General features: G+C 36.7%; 1 protein-coding gene across 1 annotated transcript; it reads left to right on the top strand.

The window, feature by feature from the left end:
- Nucleotides 1-4,648: 4,648 nt before the first annotated feature.
- LOC143862019 (ACT domain-containing protein ACR6-like) lies at nt 4,649-9,032 on the top strand. Its single transcript, XM_077373010.1, has 7 exons — nt 4,649-4,854; nt 5,938-5,983; nt 6,140-6,254; nt 6,356-6,423; nt 7,042-7,638; nt 8,027-8,131; nt 8,404-9,032. The coding sequence occupies exons 1-7, from the start codon at nt 4,808-4,810 to the stop codon at nt 8,743-8,745; spliced, it is 1,320 nt and encodes a 439-aa protein (XP_077229125.1). The 5' UTR covers nt 4,649-4,807; the 3' UTR covers nt 8,746-9,032.
- The last annotated feature ends 5,591 nt before the right edge of the window (nt 9,033-14,623 follow it).

Below are 14,623 nucleotides of genomic sequence, written 5' to 3'. Positions count from 1 at the left end.
TAAAGAAATCTGTGTGGATGATGGATTCTCTCATCATGAGACGCATTCTATGAGAATGCTGACTATGGTTTTGAAATCTAAAACAAAACTTAGGGTGTCTTAAATTTATGTTACAAATATCTCCGATATTAAAGCGCACTATTTTGAGAAAAAGATAAACTTTGAAATAATCCCGAGATTTGAAAAAAATATATGGTAATTTTTCATTTTAATCATTTACCATGAAAATATCGCGATAAGAAATCCACACAAGTGATGTTTTCATCTTATGAAGATAGAAATCCACACAAGTATCATTTAAATGTAGTGAACATTAGGAATAAGTTATAGAAATATAGAAGACAGAAGAAGATAGTTTATAAAGATAGATTCAAGAAACAAAACAAAGATATAAACAATAGTGGACAAAACCCAACTTTTATAAAGAAAACCTTTCAAATCACAGCTAGTTACAACATGTTCCTACTACCTAGGATATTGTGAATATTACCATAGTTTTCTGTGGGAATTTTAAACACTATATACAGAACAAGTCAAGACACAAAACACTTGGACCTCTCAAAATGCATGAACTTGGCTCATGAATAGTTGTGACATGATGATCAAAGGTCAGATTATTAGGTGGATGACTACAAAAAAGAAGGTTGACCCATGGAAAAATTAGTTTTTTTTCTTTTTAAAATATTGGTTTGCCAAGTGTTGAGATATCTAGGGGGCCTTGGTGACCTAAGGCACATGTGATAGGCCACATGTCACAACCAATTCAACCGACTGTCTACGGCTCATCACATGCCCCATTGAGTCGAGTGGGTTCTTAGGTCAATAGAGCACATGCGTGTTAGGCTAGACACCACTGTATAATGAGTGGGGCAATTCAGTGGTACATTTTACTATGTTTGTTGTAAGGAGAGATGATATTGGCACTCCTAAGTTCTTATAATATCCTTATTAAATGGTTTTTTTTTTTTGGAATGGATATGCTTTTTTCTTTGTTGCCCATAGATTTTTTTAAAGAGTGTGACTTGTGACAACCTTGTAAACTAAATAGGAGTACAATTGAGGGAGAAATGATTTCACTTCCTTTAAATAAATGCTTGTGGCTTAATCTTTTATTAAAAGTTTTCGTTGTGTCAGTACTCAGTATGCTAACTTGGTCTTTAGCCTATTAAGTGTCTATAAAATAAAGACTATAATCCTAAACTCTAAAATTTGTCTTTTACTTGTCTTACTTGTGCAATATGCCCATTATTTAAAGGCCGATGATATTTTCACCCCCACTGCAGTACGCATGCGCCCCTTTTTAATGTGATTTTGACATCATCCGCCCCTTTTGACATAAAAAGCTTTAAAGTTGCCCACCGTTCACGCTATAAGGGGGCGAATGCGTACTGCAGAGGGTGAAAATATCTATAAGGGGGCGAATGCGTACTGCAGAGGGTGAAAATATCATCTAACTATTTAAATTCTTAAATCCTAAACTCTAAAACATGAAACCCATAATCTTGTTTTCATTGATGAGAACCGTTAATATAGTATCAACATGGGCCCACTGCCACATGTAATGTAAACGTGTCAATAAATCTCGTTGGCAATCACAATTAGCGCTACTATTCATAGTCCTTTGTGGGACCCACTTGATTTAAGGTTTTTGATCATCATCCATTTACAAACCCACATATACGATCAAGATTGCCCGATCCTTTGGCACCCATAGGAAATTAGACACCGACCCAATTTCTCATAGATTCAGCACATACACCCACTTTATTGGTATATACACTTTATTTTCAGAGTGGTGTAGGTGTGTAGTGTGTAGTGTGTAGTGTGTAGTGTGCACACACTACGCATTCCGAGTAGCCAATATTGTAGGTGTTAAAAAGCATATGCACCGAATCTAAAGCCCAATGGGCTGACTGTACACGGAATCTAAACCTAAGGGTTATACACCGAATCCATCTTGTATATCTATTCCTTGTCAAGTAGTAAGAATATTTTTTGTGGGCCCAATTCACATCAATTAATTAGTCCACCAAAAGGATCTAATCTTTCGGTAGGTCCCACTAAATATCTTCCCTCGTTCACACGCCTGTCACATACCAGCCAGCTGTAGGCCTGACGTGGACAGCTCGACGCATTTAAAAGTTTATTCCCCTTGACCTGGCACCGGGATGCTTAAAAAGACACTTCTCTTCCATCCTTTATAGACTATCCATCGGACGGTTCGGTGCTCGACACGTCAGAATCCTCAATTCAGGACAAATATTTCAAAGGCGGTCCGAGCGTGCTGAACAGACTCAGGAGTGCAACTCGGGTCGGGTTCAACCTGAAAAAATAAGTCGGATCAGATTGGGTTGAGTTCAGGCCGGGTTCGGGTTCGGGTGCGGGTTTAGGTTCAGGACCTTCAGTTCAGGTTCATGTTGACTTTTCCCAACCCAGGTTAAGTTCGGGTGGTGTTCAGGATGAGGGCTTGGACAACCTGACTTGAGTGAAATTCGACATTTTTTATCATTTTTTTATTAAGCTTAAAAACTCAAGTTGGGTCGGGTTGAAAACTCGGGTTGGGTCGTGTTCTGGTTCAATAAATGGTTGTCGGGTTGGGTTCAGATTGGCCTCAACCCGACTTGAGTTTCACCCAAGTGAAAATTGATATTAGAACACAGTGATGTCTAGGTCTGTTAGTCCGGACCGCCGACCACAAGTCTGTCTAATGTGAGTCGGAATGCTGAAAAAGGGGTCACAAAATATCGTTTAGCTATACCATATTTAGATTGCTAGATTTTCTCAAAAAGTATGGATAGGATAAATATTTCTAAATTTTCAACATAGACCTTCAATTTATGATGAAATTCTTCTAAATTAACCATAATCACATCATTTCCCTCTAAATCATAGAAGGAAATCTTTTTCCAAGGAAGGCTTTTTGTTCGAAATGTTATTCTTACGATCCAAGCATGTGTCACCATATTTCCAGATGCATGTGTCACATATACAAAAGCGCCACGTAAATCGTCTCACCATCGTTCCCTCTGTATTGGATCCTTCCCTCTTCGGATAAGCAAAACCTGTTGTTGTATTGATGTGTACAAGGTCAGCATCATAAGCTTATATCAAAGAAGCATCATTGTCAAATTCTTGCTTTATCAGTTCATCAGCGTATGTATATACATTTAAAAATTCAGGTCTAGTTTCGTCTTGAATTTGAATTTTTATTTTTGTTTGTTTTTGTTCTATCAGCTCTCTAAGCTCCTATTCTTTTAAATAAAAAAGGTAAAGGACCATTGTCAAAATCTAAAACAAACCGAGCTTAAGGGGCTGTTAGGATACATGAATTTTATAGTCCGAGATCGTAAAATCCTTGATTTTACAAACTAAAAGCTAGATATTTAAATCCTTGATTTTCTGTTCCTAGAATTTTTTAATCCAGGATTATTCAATCATCCGTTGTAAAATCTGTCTATCCAAATGGTCCCTAAGAATAGTTCAGGGGTGTGCAATCCGCTAATTGGATTGTGGGTGCAATTTGTATATAGATTTATAGACTATATATAACCAAATTGACCCTTAGCATATCCATGGTTTTAAATTTCGACCGAAATCGACTGACACTAAAACTACCAAAATCCTGAACGGTCATTTATTTCGGTCGAAATTTTGGAATTTTAGCTGAAATTTCAGTTTTTCCGAAATTTGACCTAAAAAATCTGTTTTTTTTAAATTAATTTAATATTTCGCCGAAATTTAATATTGAATAAAATATTAGTTTCGATTTTTGTACCAGATTTCGATCGAAATCGGTACTGAAACCGAAATTTTAAACCTTGAGCACACACACACACACACACACATATATATATATATATATAGAGAGAGAGAGAGAGAGAGAGAAAACGGTTCCTACACATATGTGTAGAGAATTCTCTACACACTAGCTTAAAATACAGTGGGAGCCCACATTGTTTGGATGATCCAAGCCATCCATTTTAAAGGCCCTCACATAGATAGGGTGTCTACAAAAAATCAGATCCATAGGATCATCCCAACCCTAGGATTTGTGGAGGTAAAATGGATGTCTTTAAACCTTCACAAATTAGTCCATTTTTTACCTCCAGAGTTCGTATGGTTAGGATGATCCTATGGATCTGATTTTTCGTGGACACCCTATCTATGTGAGGGCCTTAAAAATGAATGGGTTGGATCACCCAAATAATGTGGTCCCCACTGGATTTTAAGCTAGTGTGTAGATAACTTATCTACACATTAGGAACCGTTATATATTAATCATGCATGCGAAAGTGGTATTTCTGTCATTTCCTGATCCTGTTTTTCCGAAGCTAATGGTCATTAATCTTACGTGGGACGAGAACTGGTCGTTACGGCGGGGTTGCCGCCAAAACAACCGGCAAATCTGGCATTGTCCACGTGGCATTCAACGCATTACACGTCATCTTCTAGTGTCTTAGTTACAGTTGAATTACTCCTAAAACGGTCCAATCAGAAAACGAGTGTAATAAAAATAAAATAACGTTTTTTGGGCAGCTTTGAATTGATTGCCCCGGGCAGACCAGTAACTGTTACTCAGAGCCAATACAAGATCGACACGTCTCAGCCCGGGCAGCTTGACCGTTTTTATTAGATGAAGTTTAGTTGTAGCCGAAAGTCTCAAGTCTCTCTGATCTGTTCTTCCTAAGACATTGGACAGATTTTTAGCTCTTTTTCTTTGTAAACAGAACAGTTTTTTATTTGTCTTGATATTTAATTTCTGGGTCTCTTTTTTTAATTCTTGGTTGGGTTGTTTGTAATTCTAGAAATGGATGATGAGTATGCAAAGTTCATCAGAAGGATGAATCCACCAAGGTATGTTTCTCTTTATTTTTTCATACTTTTTTTCTTTTTTCTTTTTTCTCCTTTTCTTCTTTTCTTTCCTCTTGAGTGATTTCCTTTCTGGGTTTTTGTGTTTTCAATGAGAAATTGCAGCCTTTAGGAGATTTCTGTTAAGGGTCTGTTGAATCTCCCCTGTTTTGGTTTTTTTCTTTTTAACTACTTTTTTTTTTTTTTTGGGTAAGATTTTTTTGTAATTTGCCGAAATTTATAAGTTGAATTAGGCCTCTTTTGGGTTTTTTTTCCTTTTTTTCTGAGATTTTTTTGTAGTATCAGGGTTTTCAATGAAACATATGCATTTGCAAAATCTGCTTAGGTTTCATGTTTTCCAGTATTTTCTTCTTTTTGGGGTTTTTTTTTGTTTTTTATTTTAATCCGATTTACAAGGTTCAGCTTGGAATTCTGTGGAATCTACCTATTTAGGGGGTTTTCTTACTCTTTTTGTTTCTTTGGGTAAGATTTGTAATTTTTCGAAATTTATCATTTGAATTAGGCCTCTTTTTAGGTTTTTTTTCTTTTGTTCTAAAAAGTATGTTTTTATTTGTTTTTTTTTATTTTATTATTTCATGGTTTTCATTGAAATATATGCATTTGCAAAAACCTGCTTAGGTTTCATGTTTTCCTGTATTTTCTGCTTTTTTTGGGTTTTTTTTTTATCTTTTTATTTAGATCTTCCATTCAGCTTGGTATTCTGTGGAATTGACCTAATTAGGCCTCTTTTGGGTTTTTTCCCTTTTATTCTGAAAATATGTTTTTGTTTATTTTATTTTTTTGGTTTCAGGGTTTTCATTGAAATATATGCATTTGGTTTCAGGGTTTTCATTGAAATATATGCATTTGGTTTCAGGGTTTTCATTGAAATATATGCATTTGCAAAACCTGCTTAGGTTTCATGTTTTCCAGTATTTTCTTCTTCACTTTTGGTTTTTTTTTTTCTCCTTTCTTATTTTGATGTTCCATTTACAGGGTTCAGCTTGGAACTCTGTGGAATCAACTTTATTTTAGGTCTTCCCTCTTTTGTTATTTGTTTCTTCATCAAATTTAGCTTTGTTTTTGCAGGGTTGTCATTGACAATAATGCTTGTGAGAATGCAACTGTTATTAAGGTAAGCTTTAAGCTTAAGTCCCTTTCCTTCATTAATTACCTTTGTGGGATTTGTATTTGTTCTGTTTTATGGTTCTCTAGATTTAAGTTTTCATGTTTTGGAGTAATCAAGAATATTCTCAGAAATTAGTGAATAATGGGATGCTTTTGATTTCAGGTTGACTGTGTAAACAAACATGGAATTCTTCTGGAAGTTGTTCAATTCCTTACAGATCTGAACCTTGTCATAACAAAAGCATACATATCTTCTGATGGGGGATGGTTCATGGATGGTAGGCATTCTCTAGCTGCTTGAATTGATTCTCAGTTCTTGAAGCATTTAACTAGTAATTTCACCAACTGAATTATTTTTCTTCTCGGTCCAAACGTTCAGTGTTTAATGTAATCGACCTTGATGGGATGAAACTCAAAGATGAAGAGCTTCTCAACTATATAAAAAAGGTAATCACTTAGTTTATTCTTGCTCATCCTGGTTCTAAAATCACTATTTCTTTCTAGTTTTAAGGGGATTCACAAGTTGAATACTCTCGTTCTGTTTGCCCAACTGAAATTTTCATGCATATACATGTGATTAATCCTCATGAAGTCAATCTAGTGATCTTTTTTTTTGAATGATTAAAATGGCTTGGAGATCACTCAAATGCCTTGAACATCCTTTTCTGCCTTCCCATCCAATTTTAAATAATTTTTGAAGAAATCCCATGAAACAGATCCATGTTTCTACAGTCTCTGAGATATCCACCTGTGTTCTACAGTGTTTGGAGGTGGAAAGGTCTTTCTTTAACCACCTTACCCTTTTTCAATTTTAAACAATTTCTAAAACAGATGCATGTCTTCACATACTTTACCCATTTTCTATTAATTTTAAGGACTATTACTACTATTATAGTTGTCTTTGGCTCTTTGCCACTGTATTTTTCAATACATTGGCCTACTAATGCAATCTTAAGAAACAAATGTCTTGTGCTTTTTTTCTCTGTTAGAACTCCTCACACTATTTGCAGAAAATTTTCCCCTGGCGCCACCTGACCTTTTGAATGGGTTTTCACAATTATGCAGTCTCTTGAAACAGAACCTTGCTTCTTTCCCCCATTGAGAAGTTCCGTCGGCTTGATGCCTTCCAAAGAGCATACTTCAATTGAACTAATAGGCATGGATAGGCCCGGTCTACTCTCCGAAGTAAGCGCTGTACTCACAGACCTGAGATGTAATGTGGTGAGTGCCGAGGTTTGGACGCATAATGATAGAGCCGCGGCAGTAGTTCATGTTACAGACGAGTCCACAGGGTGTGCAATTGAAGACCCAAAACGCCTTTCCATGATCAAGGAACTTTTGTGCAATGTGCTAAGAGGTAACAATGATATGAAGACAGCAAAAATGACAGTTTCACGTGGGGTCACTCACAAAGAGAGAAGGTTGCATCAGTTGATGTTTGCAGATAGGGATTACGAAAATTTTGGGTCGGGGAAAGTCGAAGATAAGAGCTCTAGAACTCAAGTCACTCTATTCGATTGCTTTGAAAAGGATTACACTGTGGTTACAATGCGATCTAAGGATAGACCAAAGCTTTTGTTTGATACTGTTTGTACTCTAACAGACATGCAATATGTGGTCTTTCATGGAACGGTCAACACAGGGCGGATGGAAGCCTATCAAGTAAGCTTTTTCTTTAGTTCTACTTCTTTTTTTTTTGAATGATGAAAAAATATATTATAGAGAAAAGGAAAGGACAGCATCCCCCACGACCGAGAAGGTCGAGAATGGAGGAGACAATAAGAGAACATACAATAAATAAACAACCCTTTAAGAGGGAAGGAAATCAGAGAACTGAAGACCCTCCCTAACAACACCATCCCTTGCTAGTCTATCAGGCTCTAAGTTAGCCGACCTTATGACATGGTGGAAGGTTACATGTTTCTCCATCAACAGTTGGCAAGGGAAGGATAGATTACTACTAACCTTCTCTTCCCTTCTTACAGTCTTATTTTACTCCACCCTTTTGAGTTCCATATCATTATCATCCAAGGATCTTGTTTTATTGTAGGAATACTATATCAGACATGTGGATGGGCACCCCATAAGATCAGAAGCTGAGCGACAACGTGTGGCCCAGTGCCTCGAAGCAGCCATTGAAAGACGAGCATCGGAGGTATATATCGATTTGAATGCTCAAAAGATTTCCATCAGATAGGGAAATGATATCAGCACAACCATGCTTTAGTAATTGCACAGACCCAGCTTGTCTTTTCTTTTTTAATTGCCTTTTGAGAGCTTTTTGGGAACGGTAATAACCTTTTGACAGCTCTTTAAATACTAAAAGTCTATATGTGTTAGTGAAAATCTCAAAACATGGTTGTGCTGATATTATTTCCCTATATATAATATTATTGATTTTCTCATTGTTATTGCTTGATCCTACAGGGGCTGGAACTAGAATTGCACACAGACGATCGAGTTGGGCTTCTTTCCGACATTACTAGGATATTCCGTGAAAATGGTTTTACCATCAGAAGAGCAGAAATCTCAACAAAGGGTGGCAAAGCAATAGACACTTTCTATGTTACAGATGTGTCTGGTAACCCCATCGATCCGAAGACCATCGACTCAATCCGCCAACAGTTAGGTCAGACCATCCTGCGAGTTAAACAGAACCCATTTTTCTCTCCCAAACCTTCTCAAGAAACCACTACCCGATTCCTCTTCGGGAACTTCTTTAAAGCCCGTTCATTCCAGAATTTCAGTTTAATCAGGTCTTACTCCTGATATACCCAATTAACATAAAGAAGAAAAAAAACATACAAAAAGCTCAAATGTTCAGTTGCCATGATACACGCAGGATAACACATTGCGAATAGTGGCTCTTCTTCTAACAAAGCGATTAGTGTTGCATCCTAATACAAGATAGAAATTCAGAATGACACAGCATACTGTAATTTCTGCATGGTTTGTATTCACCTCATTATTGTGAATAGATTGTGCACAGAGACATTACCTGGTTTGTATATAAATTGTACAGATTACAAAGTGATTAGATTTTTTTTTCTTGTGTAGCATCACTGTTTGGATGGATGCCTTTAGGTTGAGTTTGACAAGAAACTTTTTTTGAATTTGTGAGCTGGTATTTATAATCAATGATAATAAACCTCCTACCCCTATGCTGGAAACCATGTAAATAAAATTCCATCCTAAAAAACAGCTCATAGCACTTGATTTACTACTGTATGAAAGGTGAATTATATGAAATGTGTTTAGAAACTGTTGATGGGTGATGAGTCTTATTGAAGTGTCAGTAGTTTCTCCTAATTCAAAATAACAATTTTTTATTGTGAAGGCCCCCCAAAAAAAAAAATTTGGGAAAAAAAGCGCACGGTTCATGCGATGCACTGATACACTGATGAATAGGTTGCACAAAACATGCATGATACATGGGAGTTACAGTGGGTGAGATCAAATTCCATAATTTCTCAAAAACCAAATTTTGTGACAAGGTGAAGTCCCAAATTAAGGATAATCTCATTCTCTTTCAAAACCAAAAAGGGTGTTTTTCCTTATGCGGAATTCATTTTACTTTGGAGTATTGTCCATCGATAGCAAGCCGGGGTTTATGTAGCAAATAAATGGTCTGGGTCATTGAACAAGCGTTATCTATAGAGGAAGGACGGATTTCTCAACACCGGAATATCCGCTTCTCAAATAGTGAAACTGAGGTTTACACTAGCCCGAGATCCATAACAAAAAGAGAAGAAGAACAATCCCAAAAGATCAACTTCAATATTTGATAGAACAACAATACAAGACAAAATAAAAAGAGAGAAGAATCCTTCAACAAGAAAGCTTCAAAACATCGAGAAAATATGGAAAAAGTTAGCCTTGCTTCAGACACTAGCTTGGAGACAAGAAAGCTTCAATGAAGGTTCAATGGAGGTCTTGCTAGATGGTGGAGAATCTCTACAAAATGGAGTTTATAAGAATAGGACTACTCTAAGGAAAGTAGAGAGGTAATGGCTTTTGGTACGTGGTAGTAGGTATGAGAAAGTGGAGACTTTAACACTAAGGGCCTGTTTGGTTTGTAGGAAAGGTCTTTCCACCTTGGAAAGTCTTTCCAGGGAAATCTTTTTCTTCCTTTCCTCTCCAAGGAACTCCTTTTTGTCGTTTGGTATAACACAGCTTAAATAGAAAGCTTTTTCCTAGAAAGTAATTCATTTCGTTTGGATGCATGTTACCGTTTGGATGCATGTTATTTGGAAAGGAAATATGATCAATATTGTGAAGCACATATCTTGTGTATGGAACATAACCTGCTTCCTTCATCTGCCCACTCAATTCCTTCATCTTGGTAGCGATCCCCAAACCTTGTTTGCATTTGTGGCAGCCCAATATTCACCCAACCATGTTCTTCCCCTCAGCATATTGATTCGCATTCATTTCTTCTGTGTTGTGGCAGGCTCCCTAAAACCACATAGAAAGCCTCTTCTCATTTATGCAATTTCAATGGCAAGGGTGTTATTTCAAGCTCTCTTGTGGTCATTACTGAATTGCAAATCAGACGTTTTTTTTTTAAAGAACCTGTTGTAGTAAATGCCTTTTGCTTCTCCTTGTTGAAGGAGATGAGAATCACCTTGGTTTATTTTAATCCACAACCTAAAGCACTATAGCAGAATTCTGCTATAGTGAACTACAGTTTTGTGGTTCTCAATAGAAAGAGGTGGTGACTATACCCTTTTCTTAAGCTTTGGATTTTAGTGGGAACTGAGGCCATAGAGTCCAGAATCATTAGAAGCCCCTCTTTAAAGCAACCAGTTTTCTATATGTCAAGAGTAAAGCTCGTTTCTGTGTCTTGCGTGAATTGAGCTGTTTGTTTACTGATCTGAGAGGAAGATTCACGATGTTCTCAAGTTACAGATGGAACTGTTCATTGGGTTGCAACCACTTACTCATATATTCAAACAATAATAGCAGCCCATCCTCTCTCTGCCCATTTGACCCAAACCCACTTATCATCAAATTCCAAGGATCCAAATTCCGTTCGGTCATTCGATCAAACATTTGGTATACATCTCAGCCATTTTATTATTAATCTGAACATTGACCCTAAATGGGTACCGCACTACAAAGTCGTTAATCTTTTTCCCTTCTTCAAAAACCTTCGATTCGAGTTTGAATTTGAAATTGGTAGGCAGTGGGAAAAGATGGAGCAAACATGGACGGAGGACCGATACTTTTTCTCTCAATTATTCAAGAGATTTCTATTGTTCTACCCTGTACGTGTTCTCATGATGTGATACAGGCCATTCATCTAGTGGATCCAACTGAATGATCCTAGCTCTAAATCACACTTAAGGATCCTGGGTTTTATACTGTGCCCAAGCCTAAGTCCTGTGAAGGCGGGATCAAATATCGAGGGCGATACTTTTATCGTACCCCTTCACGGGATTTGACTCTAGGACACTATAATTTCTCAGGGTCCTAACCATTTAAAATGAGATTTGAAATACATACTTTAACAATTTATCAATTGTGCAATTAGAAGTCTTGATATGCTTGGAATATCTAATCGGGTTATGCCTAAAAGGGTTTATACTGATAATCCTCTAAATAAGCCATAAATATATCATTTCCTTCTAAATGTTGGAAACCAAAAAAATCCCTAACAAAAAATTTTCTAAACCATTGTATACTCCAATCCTGCTAGTAATGATTTATACTAAAAATATCATTATTGGGAATTTAAAAGTTGAAAAACAATAGACATGGAATTTCCATAGGAATATGTACAATCACATATATTGTTTGGAATACAATTGTACTCTCTCCTGTTTGGATGAACACGATGCAATACCTCGAAGTTGTTCAAGAACAAATTGTTCAACAACCATCAGCCACCACTTCTACTCCTAACCTTCACTTTGGAAGCCGGCAGGGTCGACATCAAATTTTGATTGAGCAAGGTTTTAAATTTCATCTGATATTCGAAATTTCGGATTCCGGTAAACACCAAAACCAAAACGACCGAAATCCGAAATTGGTGAAACGTACCAAATTTCAGTAGAAATTTTGGAAAATTTGGCCGAAATTTCATCAATTTTGGTAAAATTTTAAAAAATATATATTAATTTTTTATTCATTTCCCAAATTTCGGCCGAAATTACCAAATTTGGTGCAAAAATTTGAAATTTCGAGCATCTTTACCGAATTTCGACCAGAATTTCGGGAATGGATCTTGTCACACTACATTCGAGATCAGGTACTGTGCAGCGAACGTTTTCTGCAGAACATCGTCTTATTGGGAAACACGGCTGCAATGGTATTGATGGGAGGAGGTTAAAAACGTTGCAATTGGTAGGATGCTCCTTTTCTATTATTTCGATTCTATTTTTGAAGTGGCCGAGATTTCTATTGGTTTCTTCCGATATCTCAATCGATCATTTAACATGATTAAGTCAACAAGTACTTGCATTCTTTTCTGATTTGATTTAAGATCACTTTGAATGAACATATAACCTTTTATAAGGGTTACTCATGCCAAAATGTTAGGTTGGTTTATTTTGGCGCTCTATCACACCATAGACACTCTATTAGTAGTTTTTCCATGCAAAGCACATGTGCTGTCCTAGAATATTAAGCATGCATAATCCATATGAAGCAGTTAGAAAAGTTTGAGGCATGGGGAATACTTAATTATTATGGAATAAGCATAGTTTTGGCACAGACAATACGATTCTGTTAGCACTGAATGGGCCCAACTTTGTATCTCACATTTCTCAATACAACAGTAAGATACATTTTGTAGATGCAGGCCATTTTCATGTATGGAAAATAGAAGAATAGGAATCTGTATTAGCTTCTTAGAACATGGTTATTTGATTGAAATAATAGTGCTTGGCTAAATTAGGGAGCTCATCATCGAGTTCAACAAATATAAACTACTCAAAATGTGTCAAAACTTGTTTTGTATAGGCACGGAAATGATAGCCAATTATGAAAATGACTAGGCATAGAAAACCTCCAATAGAGGAAGGATCAAATGTGTAAAACTACATATAAGAAAAGATTGAGTGTGGGATAACGACAATGAAGAGAAGCCCAAGTGTGTTGGAATGAAACTAAATAAACAACCAAGGGAAATTGCCCCAATTTCATGGAGTTTCCTTTATGCGAATACCCAATTTTGTGTTTTATTTTCATGAAACTCATCAGGTGGAGTTTCTAAATATCATGGGAAAATGTTTCTCAAAGCCTAGCCATTCAGATCATGCAGGTCCCACACTTAAAACAAATGAATCATGAAGCCTTTAGGACAAACAAATCTAAAAAATACCATGAAAATTAAGGGGCCATTTCGATACGCGGATTTTAGAATCCAAGACTTCTTCAAAATTGTAGCTAAGAGAAAAGAGAAGAAGCGGACCTGGGGCCATTTCGATATACGGATTTTAGAATCCAAGATTTCTTCAAAATTGTAGCTAAGAGACAAGAGAAGAAGCAGACCAGCCGTCGTTTTTTACTCATTTTTTACTTCTCGCCCTTCTTTCCGTCAACAAGAGAGTCGCAGATCCTCCCATATTTCCAGGTTTTAGAAATCTTCGGATGGATGAGATATTTTTAAAACCTGAATTTCTCACTTAAAATCCAAGAAATGCTGAGCAGCTTGATCATGAACCCTCTTTTACACTGTTTTCAAACTAAAAACCTTGATTCTAAAATCCGCGTATCCAAACGGCGTCTAAATAGCTATTTAATTAAGGGAAGTGGTATATCTGCCCCTTTTGATTACTTGGGACATATGTATAAAAAAAATTCTTATATCCAATGGCTCCCAAATTTATGCAGAAATCCTCCAAATTTATGTAGAAATCACGGGCATTAGGGGAAGTAATGGGGGTCTTTTCCTGCAGCAATTAACAGTAGGAAAAATAAGCAAAAAAGAAAGAACATCTGTGTTTTGTATGTTTGGAAATCCTAATCCATGGCATGCCAGTGTGTGTGTGAGAGAGAGAGAAAGAGAGAGGTTGTAAAGTTTGGTAGAAGAAGACCCAATTGTAAGTGCTGCAATAGGTCAAGGCCATTTGCTAGAAGAAGAAACAAATTAATTAGAAGGACGAGAAGACCAATTGGAATACTAAGAAGAAACTCAATTTTAATTGCTGTAGAAGGTGAAGACCAGTCCTGCAAAAGGCTGAGCATCTTCGTCTCACCTCCATTAATATCAACTTCCGATCTATTCCTCACAACCGCCACGTGAAGACCAATTGGAAGAACACACCTACAGAGCATATTTCTCAAAGCCTAGCCGTTCAGATATTGCTTATCGATAATCCAAACCATTTATTTTTATTTGTTAGCACTTGCAACAGATGGGAACCATTGAACAAGTTTCCTTATTTGAGCTTCACTGTATAACAACCCTTTGGAGTAATGGTTTAACAAATTCTATTCTTCCCTTTGGATGTTGTGAAAGTCTTTACCTCTTCAAAAAGAAGATCGAAAACAGGGTTAGAATCTCAAATAAACTGGAGCTGTTCTCCATGGGATAAGTAGTTTCTGGGGTTGCCAACCCTCTTGGATAATTATGTTGAATGAAGCTCTGGGACTGACAACCCTGACTGTATAGTCTACCCTATCCAATGATAACATAAACCCC

The sequence above is a fragment of the Tasmannia lanceolata genome, unplaced genomic scaffold (assembly GCF_043159265.1).
Source record: "Tasmannia lanceolata isolate RefF3 unplaced genomic scaffold, GAP_Taslan_0.1 ptg000037l, whole genome shotgun sequence".
In the NCBI taxonomy this organism is placed as follows: Eukaryota; Viridiplantae; Streptophyta; class Magnoliopsida; order Canellales; family Winteraceae; genus Tasmannia; species Tasmannia lanceolata.
The sequence above is the reverse complement of the archived record's forward strand: the minus strand, read 5'-3'. Positions and strand labels throughout refer to the sequence as shown.